Source organism: Schistocerca serialis, chromosome 8, assembly GCF_023864345.2.
Source record: "Schistocerca serialis cubense isolate TAMUIC-IGC-003099 chromosome 8, iqSchSeri2.2, whole genome shotgun sequence".
Lineage (NCBI taxonomy): Eukaryota > Metazoa > Arthropoda > Insecta > Orthoptera > Acrididae > Schistocerca > Schistocerca serialis.
Window position 1 is genome coordinate 410338152 of NC_064645.1, and position 12745 is coordinate 410350896.

A 12745-nucleotide genomic window follows, 5' to 3' on the forward strand; every position below is an offset into this window, starting at 1 on the left:
TTTGTGTAGCAGATTTAGACACTGAGGATGGAACAGATGTACTATGCTGTCTGATCATAATGTAGTCACAGATGCGGAAAATATAATGTAGATGGATGTAAGCTTTCAGCATATGTAAGTAGACTCACTATGGAAAGAGGAGGAGTTGCCATAATGTTAAAATTTATCATAGTGTGAAAAATTTAGACACAAAAATTTTTGTTTAGAGCAAAATATATAAGCATGTGCATGTGAGTTTAAAATAAATAATGGTTCTTTTATGATTGTAGCTGTGTATAGGCCCCACTGGGAAATTTTTAGCTGTTTTTGAAAAACTTGGAGTTTTTGTTGTGCTATCTGTCACACAGAGGGAAGCAAATTACTATTTGTGGGGATTTCAATGTATATTTTCTGGAAGAGTTTGATAGAAAGCTTGACCTTTAAGTATTATTTGGTTCTTTCAGTTTGATGTCAGATATTGATTTTCCTACTTGGGTGGTACAGGAAAGCAGCACACTGATAGATAATGTATTTATACGTCACGATACAATTTAATCAAAGAAAAACTTTTCCTGTTAATAATGGTCTGATCTAATCATGATGCACAGCTAGTTACAGTATATGACATAGCTCCATACTTTAATCCAAAACAGTCCTCCTAAATAGTATGTTAAATTAACAATTTAAAAACTGCAAATTTTAAGGAAAGCCTGCAACAGTTAGACTGGGAACTTGATGCTAATTTAAAATTTAACCTATTTCATGATAGCTTTGTGAGTATAGTTGAAAACAGTTTCCCTACGAAAACAATGCAATATAATTGTAAGAAACCACCTGGAAAGCCATGACTTACTAAGGGATAAATGTAAACAGCAAAAGGAAATGTATCTTACAGCTAGGAGGAGCAATGATCTAGAAACAGTGGAACATTATACAAACTACTGCATTGTATTAAGAAAAGTTATTAAAAATCCAGAAGTATGTGCATTATGTCTGAAATTAGCAACTCTGATAGTAAAATTAAAACAATGTGGAATATTGTTAAAAGGGAAACAGGGCAACCAAGAGTACAGGAAGACTATTTCTATCACACTCAATGAAAAGCTTGTTAACAAAAAGTGAGAAGTAGATACTTTTTAATAATCATTTTTGAGTGTTTTAGAGAAAAAAGGATCCAGCTATTCATTATAAAACTTAAGGCAGTATATGGAAGAGGCAATACCTATGTAATTTACTATAACAAATTCAACCCACTTCTCCTACTGAAATTAGGAACATAATAAATTCACTCAAAAGCTAATGCACACATGGAATTGACGGCATGTCCCACAGAGTGCTAAAAACTTGTTCCCAACAGGTAAATAGGATTCTCAGCAATATATGTAGTAGTTCACTGAAACAGGGCATTTTTCGAGAGACTGAAATATGGGACAGCTTTTTCCTAAATTTTTGAAAGAGTGCTGTATTCAAAAGTTGTATATAAAACAGATAGTGATAAAGGCAGACACAAGACTCAGATTCATCGGAAGAATCTTAAGGAAATGTAGCTCATCCACAAAAGAAGTGACTTATAAGGCACTTGTTCGCCTGATTCTCGAGTATTGTTCATCTATCTGGGAACCCTATCAGGTAGGACAGATAGAGGAGATAGAGAAGACACATCAAGAGCGGCACATTTTATCACGGGATCGTTTAGCTGGTGAGAGTGTGTTATGGAGATACTAAACAAACTCCACTGGCAGACGTCACAAGAGAGACGACGTGCATCATGGAGATATTTACTATTGAAATTTTGGGACAGCACTTTTCAGGAGTCAGACAACATATTACTTCCCTCCACATACATCACGCGTACTGATCACAAGGAGAAAATTCGAGAAATTAGAGCCAATACAGAGGCTTACCGACAATCATTCTTCTCACGCACTATTTGCAACTGGAATGTGGTTGGAGGAATCAGATAGTGGTACTGAAAGTACTCTCGGCCACACACCATTAGGTGGCTTGCGGAGTATGATGTAGATGACATTTTTGTAAATATGAAGTACTAACAAAATTTCAAATTGGTCTTCAGAAATGCATTTCAACAGAATATGCTATATCTGCTTTCACTGATCAAATATTAAATGCTCTGAATAACTGAACATCATCCATTGGGATATTTTGTGATCTCTCAAAGACTTTTGACTGAATCATGAAATTCTTCTAGATAAGCTTAAGTATTGGGGTATGAGTGGGACAGTGCACAGATGTTTTAATTCATACTAAACTGGAAGAATGCAGAAGGTTGAAATTAACAGTAAAAATAGTCTGCAAAAATCAGCAGTCCTCTAACTGGGTACGTATCAAGAATTGTGTCCACAGGGTTCACTCTTGGGTCCCATATTGTTCTTAATATACATTAACAACTTGCCACTCCATATTCAAGAAGATGCTAAGCTAGTTTTTTTCTGCTGATACAAGCATTGTAATTACACCCAACATACAAGAATCAGCTGAGAAAATTGTAAGGAATGTCTTTCAGATAATTATTAAGTGGTTCTTTGCAAATGGACTCTCACTAAATTTTGAGAAAACACAGTACGTACAATTCTGTATAGTCAATGACATAACATCATTGATAAATAGAGACTTTGAACAGAATTTGGTTGCTAAGGCAAAATATTCAAAATTTCTAGGTGTAGGTGGGTGCATGGGTGTGTGCGTGTGTGGGTGGGTGCGCGCACATGCGTGTGGGCGCGCACGTGCACACTGATGAGAAATTGAATTGGAAGAAACACATTGATGATCTGGTGAAACTAGTTCAACTACTTATGCTATTAGGGTTATTGCAAATGTTGGTGACAAAAATATCAGTAAATTAGCCTACTGTGCCCATTTTCATTCACTTCTCTCATACGACATAGTTTGGGATAATTCATCATCAAGAGAAAAGTATTCATTCCACGAAAGACATGTAATCAGAACAATATCTGGAGCCTACCCACGATCGCCCTGCAGACGTTTATTTAAAGAACTCTGGATATTCACAGTACCTTCACAATACATATATTCACTTATGAAATTCGTTATTAATAACCCATTCCAATTCAAAAATAATAGCGAAGTGCATAACTACACTACTGAAAGAGAGGATGTCCTTCACTATTTTGAGTTAAATCTGACTTTGGCACAGAAAGGGGTGATTACACCGCCACACAAATCTTTGGTTATTTCCCAAGTAGTATTAAAAGTCTGGCAGATACTAACCAACATTTACAAAACAAATTAAAAAATTTCTGAATGACAACTCCTTCTAATCAATAGATGAATTTTTGGATATGAAGTAGTGACAAAGAGTAGTGCAAAGAAAACTTGTGTTGAACTGACATTCCACATCATTGCGAAATGTATTCACGGAAAAAGTATAAATGTAAAGAATGACATCAAAGTGGCTCACATGTCCAAGTATTAATTGTTCTCCCTTTTTCTACTCATATAATGAGGTACACACAGTTGTGTTTTAACTAAGGATATCACTACTCGTTTGCAGATATCCAATTTCAGTTCGTTATCAACACACATTTGTTTATGTATAGGGCAACTAAAGTAAGTGCATATAAGTCTTCAAATAGTTGCATGCAGTGAGCTCTTTTACAGCTATGTGATAAGATTCAAACAATAATTTTCTGTACTGTAAAAATTCCATTTAATAAACTATTCATCTTCTCACTGCCTTTCAGTACTTACTTGAGAGGGGCACTGGGCTTTGTGATACCTATTACATTGAAATCACAGTTCACTATTTGCTACTTCCCTTCCTTAAATGTCCAGTAATATAGTAACTTAGTGAGTTTATTTTATTTATTAATATTCTTGTGTTACTTGCTGTACTTGTTTACGTAGTGGGCATGTTCACACAAACTACTGCAGCATCTGATGAGACTGATAAAAGTGAGTCCGAGCTAAATTCATCCAAATCCACAGTTGGAATCTTATTTGTCCCTAAGAAAAACTATAGATCACTTTACGTAATCTGAATTATTTTCTTGGCCTACTGTCACTGAGCACAAATTTGTGTTTCATATTTCAGTCATAAATTGGTGTCAAAATTAAAGCAATAAATGGAAATTTTCCAAGGTTGCGTTTTAATTTGCCACAAAACAGTATAGACAGGCAAAGGGAAAGTACAAACAATGTAAAGAATACAGAATGTAAAGAATACAGAACGTAAAGAACCAACCGCATAACGATAGATAAAAACATTTTTTGTTTTTTCAACACGTATCTGCGCATACATTCTGACAACTGTTTAATGTGCCCGGTGTGGGGTGTGACCACCTCTGGCAGCAATACAAGCCTAATGACAACAGGGCATGCTGTGAATGATGTCAACAATCTTGTGTTGAGGCAATAATGCCCATTCTTCCTGCAGAGCTGCTCACAAGTCTTTGAGAGTGGTTGGTGAATCCTGATGTGATGCAACCTGTCTCCCTAGTGCATTCCAGACATGCTCTACAGGATTCAAATCTGGAGAGCAAGCAGGTCACGCCATGCATGCAATATCTTCCTTTCCCAAGAAAAATGTCAACCACCTGCGCTTGATGAGGTCGAGCATTATCGTCCATCAATACGAAGTCTGGGCCCACAGCACCTCCCAACAACCACACACGTGGTCCAATATCTCACCACAATACATGGCATCAGTTACACCTTGCCAATTCACCCATACAATTTCATGAAGACATGTTTGAGTGGTCCCTTCCCACACCATCAGCGATCTTCCTCAATATCGGTCTCTTTCCACAATGTTTGGGTTCCGAAATCATGTTCCACATACCCTCCAGATGCAAATCTGTCAAGAATCACTCTCCAGACAAAATCGGGACTCATCTGTGAAAAGAACATTGGCCCACTGTTTGGTCACCCAGGTGGCACATTGGCAACTCCACTCTAGATGTTCTCTTATGTGAAGAGGTGTCATAGGTTCATATACAGCAGGGCTCCAATAATAAAGGTCACTCTGCCGAAGCCTTCTGTGCACTTTTCCACATCTAAGAAACAACATCAGCTTGCAAACATCATTCTTAGACTCTTCTTATGGCCCTCCAATACAGATAGTCTGGTATGCGTCTTCTCTGTGCCATACTGACCCACCTGTTACTGCACACACAGCAATTGTGTATGTGGGACTACTTGGCAAACACTACCCCGTTTGATAGGTGCCCTAATGTTGTAATTGGCATGGTTGTCTGTTGACCTGAATGCTATCTTCTGTGCCGAACAAGATCGTACAGACATCTGTTGACAGTTTGTGTGATTATATCATGAATTAGACACAGGACAGGAAAATAGCAGTTTGTTGCTTTAATTTTGGACCCAAGTGTATTAAACTCATCTTCAACGTTCAATGAATTCTCAGTAGTGAACAGTGGTGAAAAGGTGTGTTTTGAACATGCCTTTTTGCTACTGAGAGTTAATACTGAAAAGTACTTTCCACAGATTCTTCACGATTTTAGACATATTTGGTGATAGTTATTTCTGACTGAAATGCATACATTCATAAGTGTCATACATATTGTACCTATTTTCACCAAACATGCTATGTGTGCCTACACATGCAACACATAACTTCGCAGTCTTTAGCTTCCAAGCCTCGAGAATAATTCTTTCTTAAACTGCATCAGCTTCCTCAAAGAATCTCAGTTTTACAAATTATTTCTTCACATGTTTTCAAAATGAATGTGAAATTGTGTCACTTTTTTCTGTTACTTCTTATTCCTTTGACAGTTTTGCTACCACTGTGTGACTTCTCATTTAAAATCTTAAGTCTACTACATAGTTTACAAATTTAACCACACAATTACATATTTTTAATGTTGTGGAGACACTCTTGTGCTAGTTGCTTGTCTTATCATGGAATGCTGACAACTTATCAGTGAGACTTACAACGATACTATCGAAATCAAGAGAGAGTAACAACACAGCTAGTTGCTTGTCACATGGTGTTTCAGTAAAAGTGTTTGTCTCTGTAACTTACAAACTAATAGGTGATGGAAAATTTATATGAGCAGATCAACATAAGAAACATTTTCTGAAGAGCTATGAACATAATTCATTGTTTTATTTTCTGAAGAGTTACAGCAGAGATACAATTTTTAAATGGAACAATAGTTGTTTCTATTGTGTACTGGAATCATTTAAACCAGTTGCACATAAATCAATTTAAACCACATTCCTATAACATTTAGTTTGGGAGCTACAACCCTTCAATTTTACAGGGGCAGATACCAGACACTGTACCTAATACATGACTGTGTGGTGATTGATGTTCTGGCAGTGGAATGTTATCATCATCATCATCATCATCATCATCATCATCATCGGCACACGTGGTGTAAACTCAAAAGACTTGCACCAGGTGACCGGCCTACCCGACAGGAAGCCCTAGCCACACAACATTTCATTTTCAGTGGAATGTTGATTAAAATCTGTTGTCCAAATATGTATCCATGTTCCTGAATGCAAAACACAATGCACCTTCTAAAGGATCTATGGACAAGATGTAACACTGCTGATGCCATGACACGCCGTTTTAGATCATCTGGGGCTGTGGGGGCTCAGTGACAAACAATTCATTAGATATCCTCACAAAAATAAATCTACTGTTGTTAAATCGAATGACAGTACATGCCATTCATGAGGACCATGGAACACCAACCATATTCCAGAGAATCTGTTGTTCAGTTCTTCCAAAACAACACGCGCGGAATGGACTGTGTGACCATTTTACTGTATCCACATTCAGATTTTGATGTCTAGACACACATGTTCAAGGGGAGCACCCAAACTCTGTACTATAGAAGTCTAGTACATCTCACCTGACAACATGCCTGTGAAGTAGTGTGGACCGATGATTTCATCCCCAAGGATTCCACACCATACATTAACAGATCACCAACATACTACATATACACTCCGCAAGCCACCAAGAGTTGTGTGGCGGACGGCATTATACATGCCAAAGCCATACCAGGTGATCAAAAAGTCAGTATAAATTTGAAAACTGAATAAATCACGGAATAATGTAGATAGAGAGGTACAAATTGACAAACATGCTTGGAATGACATGGGGTTTTATTAGAACCCAAAAAATACAAACGTTCAAAAAATGTCCGACAGATGGCGCTTCATCTGATCAGAATAGCAATAATTAGCATAACAAAGACAGACAAAGCAAAGGTGACGTTCTTTACAGGAAATGCTCAATATGTCCACCATCATTCCTCAACTATAGCTGTAGTCGAGGAATAATGTTGTGAACAGTACTGTAAAGCATGTCCGGAGTTATGGTGAGGCATTGGCGTTGGATGTTGTCTTTCAGCATCCCTAGAGATGTCTGTCGATCACGACACACTTGTGACTTCAGGTAACCCCAAAGCCAATAATCGCACGAACTGAGGTCTGGGGACCTGGGAGGCCAAGCATGACTAAAGTGGTGGCTGAACACACGATCATCACCAAACAACACACTCAAGAGATCTTTCACGTGCCTAGCAATACGGGGTGTTTATTTGTTCTAATAAAACCCCATGTCATTCCAAGCATGTGTGTCAATTTTTACCCCTCTGTCTACATTATTCCGTGGTTTATTAAGTTTTCAAATTTATACTGGCTTTTTGATCACCCGGTATTTCCCCCCTCTCTGCTCCACTTGCAGATCGTTCAAGGGAAAAACGACTGAATGCCTTAGTGCGAACTCTAAGTTCCCATATCTTTGAACGGTGATCACTGATGTTCAACCGGTCGTACCCGCCAAGGAATATCTGTGGCCTGGTAGTGCTTACTATGACAATTCACTGCTCCATAATTTGTGAACATGCACTCATCAAAGAACGTAACATCTTGTAAGCAGCCAGAGTGAAATTACACATGGCACATTCACAGAAAGTAGCTCTCCAACTGAAATTGTTACCATACAACACCTGGAACAGTGACAGGCGGTACTGTGACCCTGTTCTATACACCACCAGATGTAAGGCTAAAACCAGCAAATGCAGCAATGCCTCATAAACTGACATGGAGATCATGGTGTATTGCAGCTAAAACAAACACCTCTGTCTCCTCACTTCTTGCAGGTCTTCATCTGTTACTGCTGCACCTTCCTAAGCTGTCTGTTTCCCAAAGCAGTTGTTCAGCATATAAGAATTTAACGGCAGCCACAGTTCTTCTCCTGAGATATCTCACAGCATATGCCTTGGCTGCTTCAGTGTGTGTTGGCATTCGCCGAGCATCAGCAACATATCAACATACTCACAGTATGTGTATGCCATCTTCATTCGAAGGCAGTAACTGTGGCACACTCAACCCAATTTGTTTGTGTGGTTCGACCTGATGCGTATACAGCCGTACATGGCGACAGGCAGCAGGCTAACAGCGCATCGAGGAAGTTTATCACTCCATGACACCAGCACATTACATCTTGTCCGCAACCTTCAGAAGGCACACTGCATTATATAGAGTATGGTATCTGCCCCTGAAACTTTGAAGGGTTGTAGCTCCGAAAATACTATAGGAATGTGATTTAAACTGATAGGTACACAGCTGGTTTAAATGATTCAAGTGCACATTAGAAACAACTATTGTTCCATTTAAAAATTATAACTCTTTGGAAAATAACACAAGAAGCTATTTTGACAGCTCCACAGAAAGTAACACTTTCTTTTGACCTAAAGCAATACATTTTCCTACCACCTATTAGTCTGTTAGTCACAAAGGCAAACACTTTTACCGAAAAACACGGCAAATATATATGCGATTTCACTCTTTCTTGGCGTATTCCACTGATGAATTCTTCTCGGGTTATCAGCCAAGTGGTAGCGTCGTCTTGTCGCAGCGTTTCAATGAGTTTTGTACCAATCATCTTCTGACTTTGCCAGATGATGACGGGTGCGAAACTCGCTGAAACGTTGCGACAAGATGACGCCACCACTTCACTGATAATCTGAGAAGAATTCATCAATAAAATGTTAGTATTCTGTGGATTGCATTGATTACACTATTGTTAAATATTATTGCATAATCATAGTAGTCTGTACACTAAAATAATCCAAGAGAATTGGCAATTTTAAAATACACTCACATATCGTGGGAAATTCCGAAAGGAATGGAACATATAGAATCGATGGAAGTAAACAACTCCAGTTGCCATTGTATTATATCCAAGGTCCATCTTTGTTCCAGTGTCAATGATGAATCGGGCACCTTCCTTTCTGTAGCGACATTCTGTATCATAGTCAATACCATCTTGTATTGATGGGGTATTATGCAACTCCTTTTTGTCATAATACCAACAAGGTGTGACAACATTGGAGCTCCTTCTTTTCTGTAGGCACAAAAATACACTCATGAAATAGGGAATCAAATTTGTAATCTTACTACAGGCAACAGTTTATAAACAACTGAATGCTACGGGACTATATATTTTAAACTATGTCTCATGAAGAGACAAAGCTACAGTGCAATAGTTATTCAATTTCACTTAACCAATGAGGATTAATTGGTACTGAATTCCAAGTTACTTAACCAACGGTCAACATCGAGTGCAAACATGCATTTAGCGTAATGAGAATGAGGACAATGCAGGGAGCAAACTCTACTATAACTGAAGTGATGCTTACAGCGCAAAGCGAAACGCCCAAATGTAGATATGACATATTTGGTTTACAATGAAACATAATGTAAGTTAACTTTTTTTATCCTAACGCAAATGAGAGCTCTTAGTCATCTGACATACGTAAACCATTTTAATTGCTGTATCCACGTGCCCATCAATAAACACCAGGAGTTATAATACATAACAATAATAGTAGTTTGAAGGGACCAATATTTTATTAATAGATACAGGCATTTCGAGTAACATGACTGCTTGCAATACCTTCTTCGGCGGCTGCATTATCATTCTAAGTCTAATATTTCCGGTGCCAAGCACTCCTGAACAACTAATTTCATCTATCTAATAACCTAGTTGCCCAATACTGTCTGAATATACATCACTCACACAAAATTATCGCGTACACTGCTACATCAAAGATGTAACAGAAGCCAGAGATGAACTATTACAAAAACAAAATCTAGAGGTTGCGACCATGGACGCATCAACGAACCGTCAGGTCAAGTCACGTCGGGATGTATATGGGTCAGTTTGCAGTTTGCATAAATGGTGGTGTAGGTATGAAATGAGGCGTTCAGAAAGTCGTAAAACATGGTAACCAACAAAATGAAAATTTACGGGAAATCGGCTGTTAAGTTTTGAGGAAAATATCAGATAGTTTGATCTAACAAAACTCACATAATCATGTTGCGCAGATATCCTATGTGTACTGAAAAGTAAAATTCGTCTTAGCTGCTCCTCATAACATTTTGTTTGCGAATATAAGAACTAATATCAGAGGAAAGATGCCTGTAGATACCATATTTTTCATTCACGTATGAGACGTTCCTACCTTGATATCTGCCAGATACTACGTTTCACAACAACTGACGTTAAATGTTGCTTCTGGTACGTGGCAGTTACCACATAGATGGAACCTTACCAGGATGTTTACAGTGCAGTGGTGTAACATGATAATTACATTGGAAATAAAATAAAGTAGCCAAAAGTTGCATTACCAATTGTTTTATTAGTAGTTTTTAGGTGCAATAATTTTACATTTGATGTTCAGGAACTAAGCTCGTGTAATATCCGTGATATGCCTTTGGAATATACTTGAACAGGCTGAGGACATCGCGCAATTTTTCCTTATTGGCTGGTATTGGTGTATTATACAGCAGTGGAAGAGGTGCGTTAAATTTCCCCAGAAAATCTTCTGTAAGAGGACGACCTTTCAGCTTCAATGATATTTCTTCACCAGATCCGAAATATGATTTATAAACAGTCAGAGAATCTGGTTCTTCGCGGACCAACAGAAGTTTGACAGACGTAGCAATTGCATTCTTGGGTGCTCTAAACAATGCCTTCAGAGAAGATACTTGAAAGAAATATCCCTGCTGCATTCTATACACATTAAATGGAGGTGAGCGTTGGGCGTTTTTCAAGATCTGTCCCCATTCCTCCGGGCAATACACATACTGAATGTGATCCCTCACATACTGCTCTACTCAGCCGAAATCTGTATCTGATGGCAACATGGCATGTCCAACTACTGGAAAAACGTGTTCAACACGTTTTACACGGCCACTTGCCAATAATTCAAGCCAGAGAGCGACTATTGTCCAGTTTTTATTTTGACCACAGCAGTTATCTGATATTACTATCAGTTTCTTGCACTGTATGTCATTCACGGTGAAGTGTTTCAATATGCAACTTGCAATTTCATCACTTCCTCTCCTAGCAATAGCCTCGTCCCAGTGATATAAGTACCCTACGTTATTGGAGCAATCATGAATGCTGAGGTTGTAGCAAAACAATTTTCTGTTGTAAAATGCAGGTCCAGTGGATAATTTTGGAATGGGCAACGCCTGTTGGAGATCAAATGTTAGGACAAGGGCTTCTTTGTCCTCTAGGGCAACTTGCAAAAATTTTTGGCCGGCAGCAGCATTTTGTGTCCTATATCTAGGACCTTTGCGTCATTTTTATCGTTTTCGGCTTATTACAGTTCAATTCTAATTGAGTCACAGTCCTTACATGTGTCTGTCTTAGGAGACTTGAATCCTATATTAAATTCTTCCATAAATATTCTTCTGAATGTGTCTGAAGATGCAGGACTGCTACCACTTTCTGAACAGAACTGAGTATATTCTTCAAAACAACGTTTAACTGTGTATTCCATAGACATAAACATCTTATAAGGATTTTTGCGCCTGGTGTAGTGACTTTCGTATTTGGGAAGTTTTGATATAAAAGTATGCACAGTTTTTATATCGTCTTCTGAATACTTTTTCTTGTGGTGCCCATGTGCAGCTCTTTTATCTGATGGTGGAGTATGAGCGCCATTGGTTTTTTTTGAAACCAAAATTTCGACTCTCCCCCTACTTTTTTGCAGTCCGTGGATGTTGAGGAAAGCAGTTTTACATACTTCTACTTTTTGCCCTTCAACCAAGATATTGTAAGTAATGGTAAATTTTCCTCGAGAGGGACTTCCACGCTTTTTCATACTTCTGGCAGTTTTTTAGCATCTATTAGACCAAATAGATAAGCGTTTTGGATGTTGTAGTTTCCCATTCTATTGAACTCTTCAAATACCGAGTGTCGTTCATCAGCATCAATCTTTGAAGAACATATTTTCCTTACAAAGGCAATCTGGGCTTGCTTCTCGAGGCGCTTGTGGATTTCCTTTTCCTCGATAAGACAAATAGCTTTTACCTAAATTTCTTAATTTTTAATTTTTTTCCTGTTGGTTTACCCTGCATTTCCTTTTTCTACCTTTTTTGTTTGATTTTTCCTGATCGTCTACACTATCCTTTTGTACAAGAGGTACCGACGAACCTGCATAACGGACTCTACTAGTCGGATTAGATTTTCCAGAAGCAGTAGGTGACCTTACATCCGCATTGTTTTCATCATGACTGTTGCTTGTAAACCTACTGGTGCATGGTTCCGACTCACAATCCTGATTGATATTGAGCGCGATCGATTTCTGAAACCAAACAAGGAATACTTGTATCGAAAAGCTCATTACCCATCTTTCTAAAAAAAAAAAAGTGCTAGGGATAATAATAAAAATCTCGTGTGCCTCCCGATTCTGTTGCTAGTCTATCAACTTGAAGCCACTTGGGAGGTTTCCGT

The 12745-nt window shown here is 38.3% G+C and overlaps 1 protein-coding gene across 1 annotated transcript in view; it reads right to left on the reverse strand.

Annotated features, from left to right (window-relative positions):
* LOC126416296 (cyclin-K) overlaps positions 1–10051 on the reverse strand; it is a 73185-nt gene extending 63134 nt beyond the window's left edge. The window contains exons 1-2 of the mRNA XM_050083953.1: positions 9896–10051; positions 9101–9343 (exon numbers count right to left, since the gene is read on the reverse strand). Of these exons, the coding sequence (XP_049939910.1) occupies positions 9101–9343; positions 9896–9919 (267 nt within the window). The 5' untranslated portion in view covers positions 9920–10051. The remainder of the gene's footprint in view (positions 1–9100; positions 9344–9895) is intronic.
* Positions 10052–12745: the final 2694 nt, after the last annotated feature.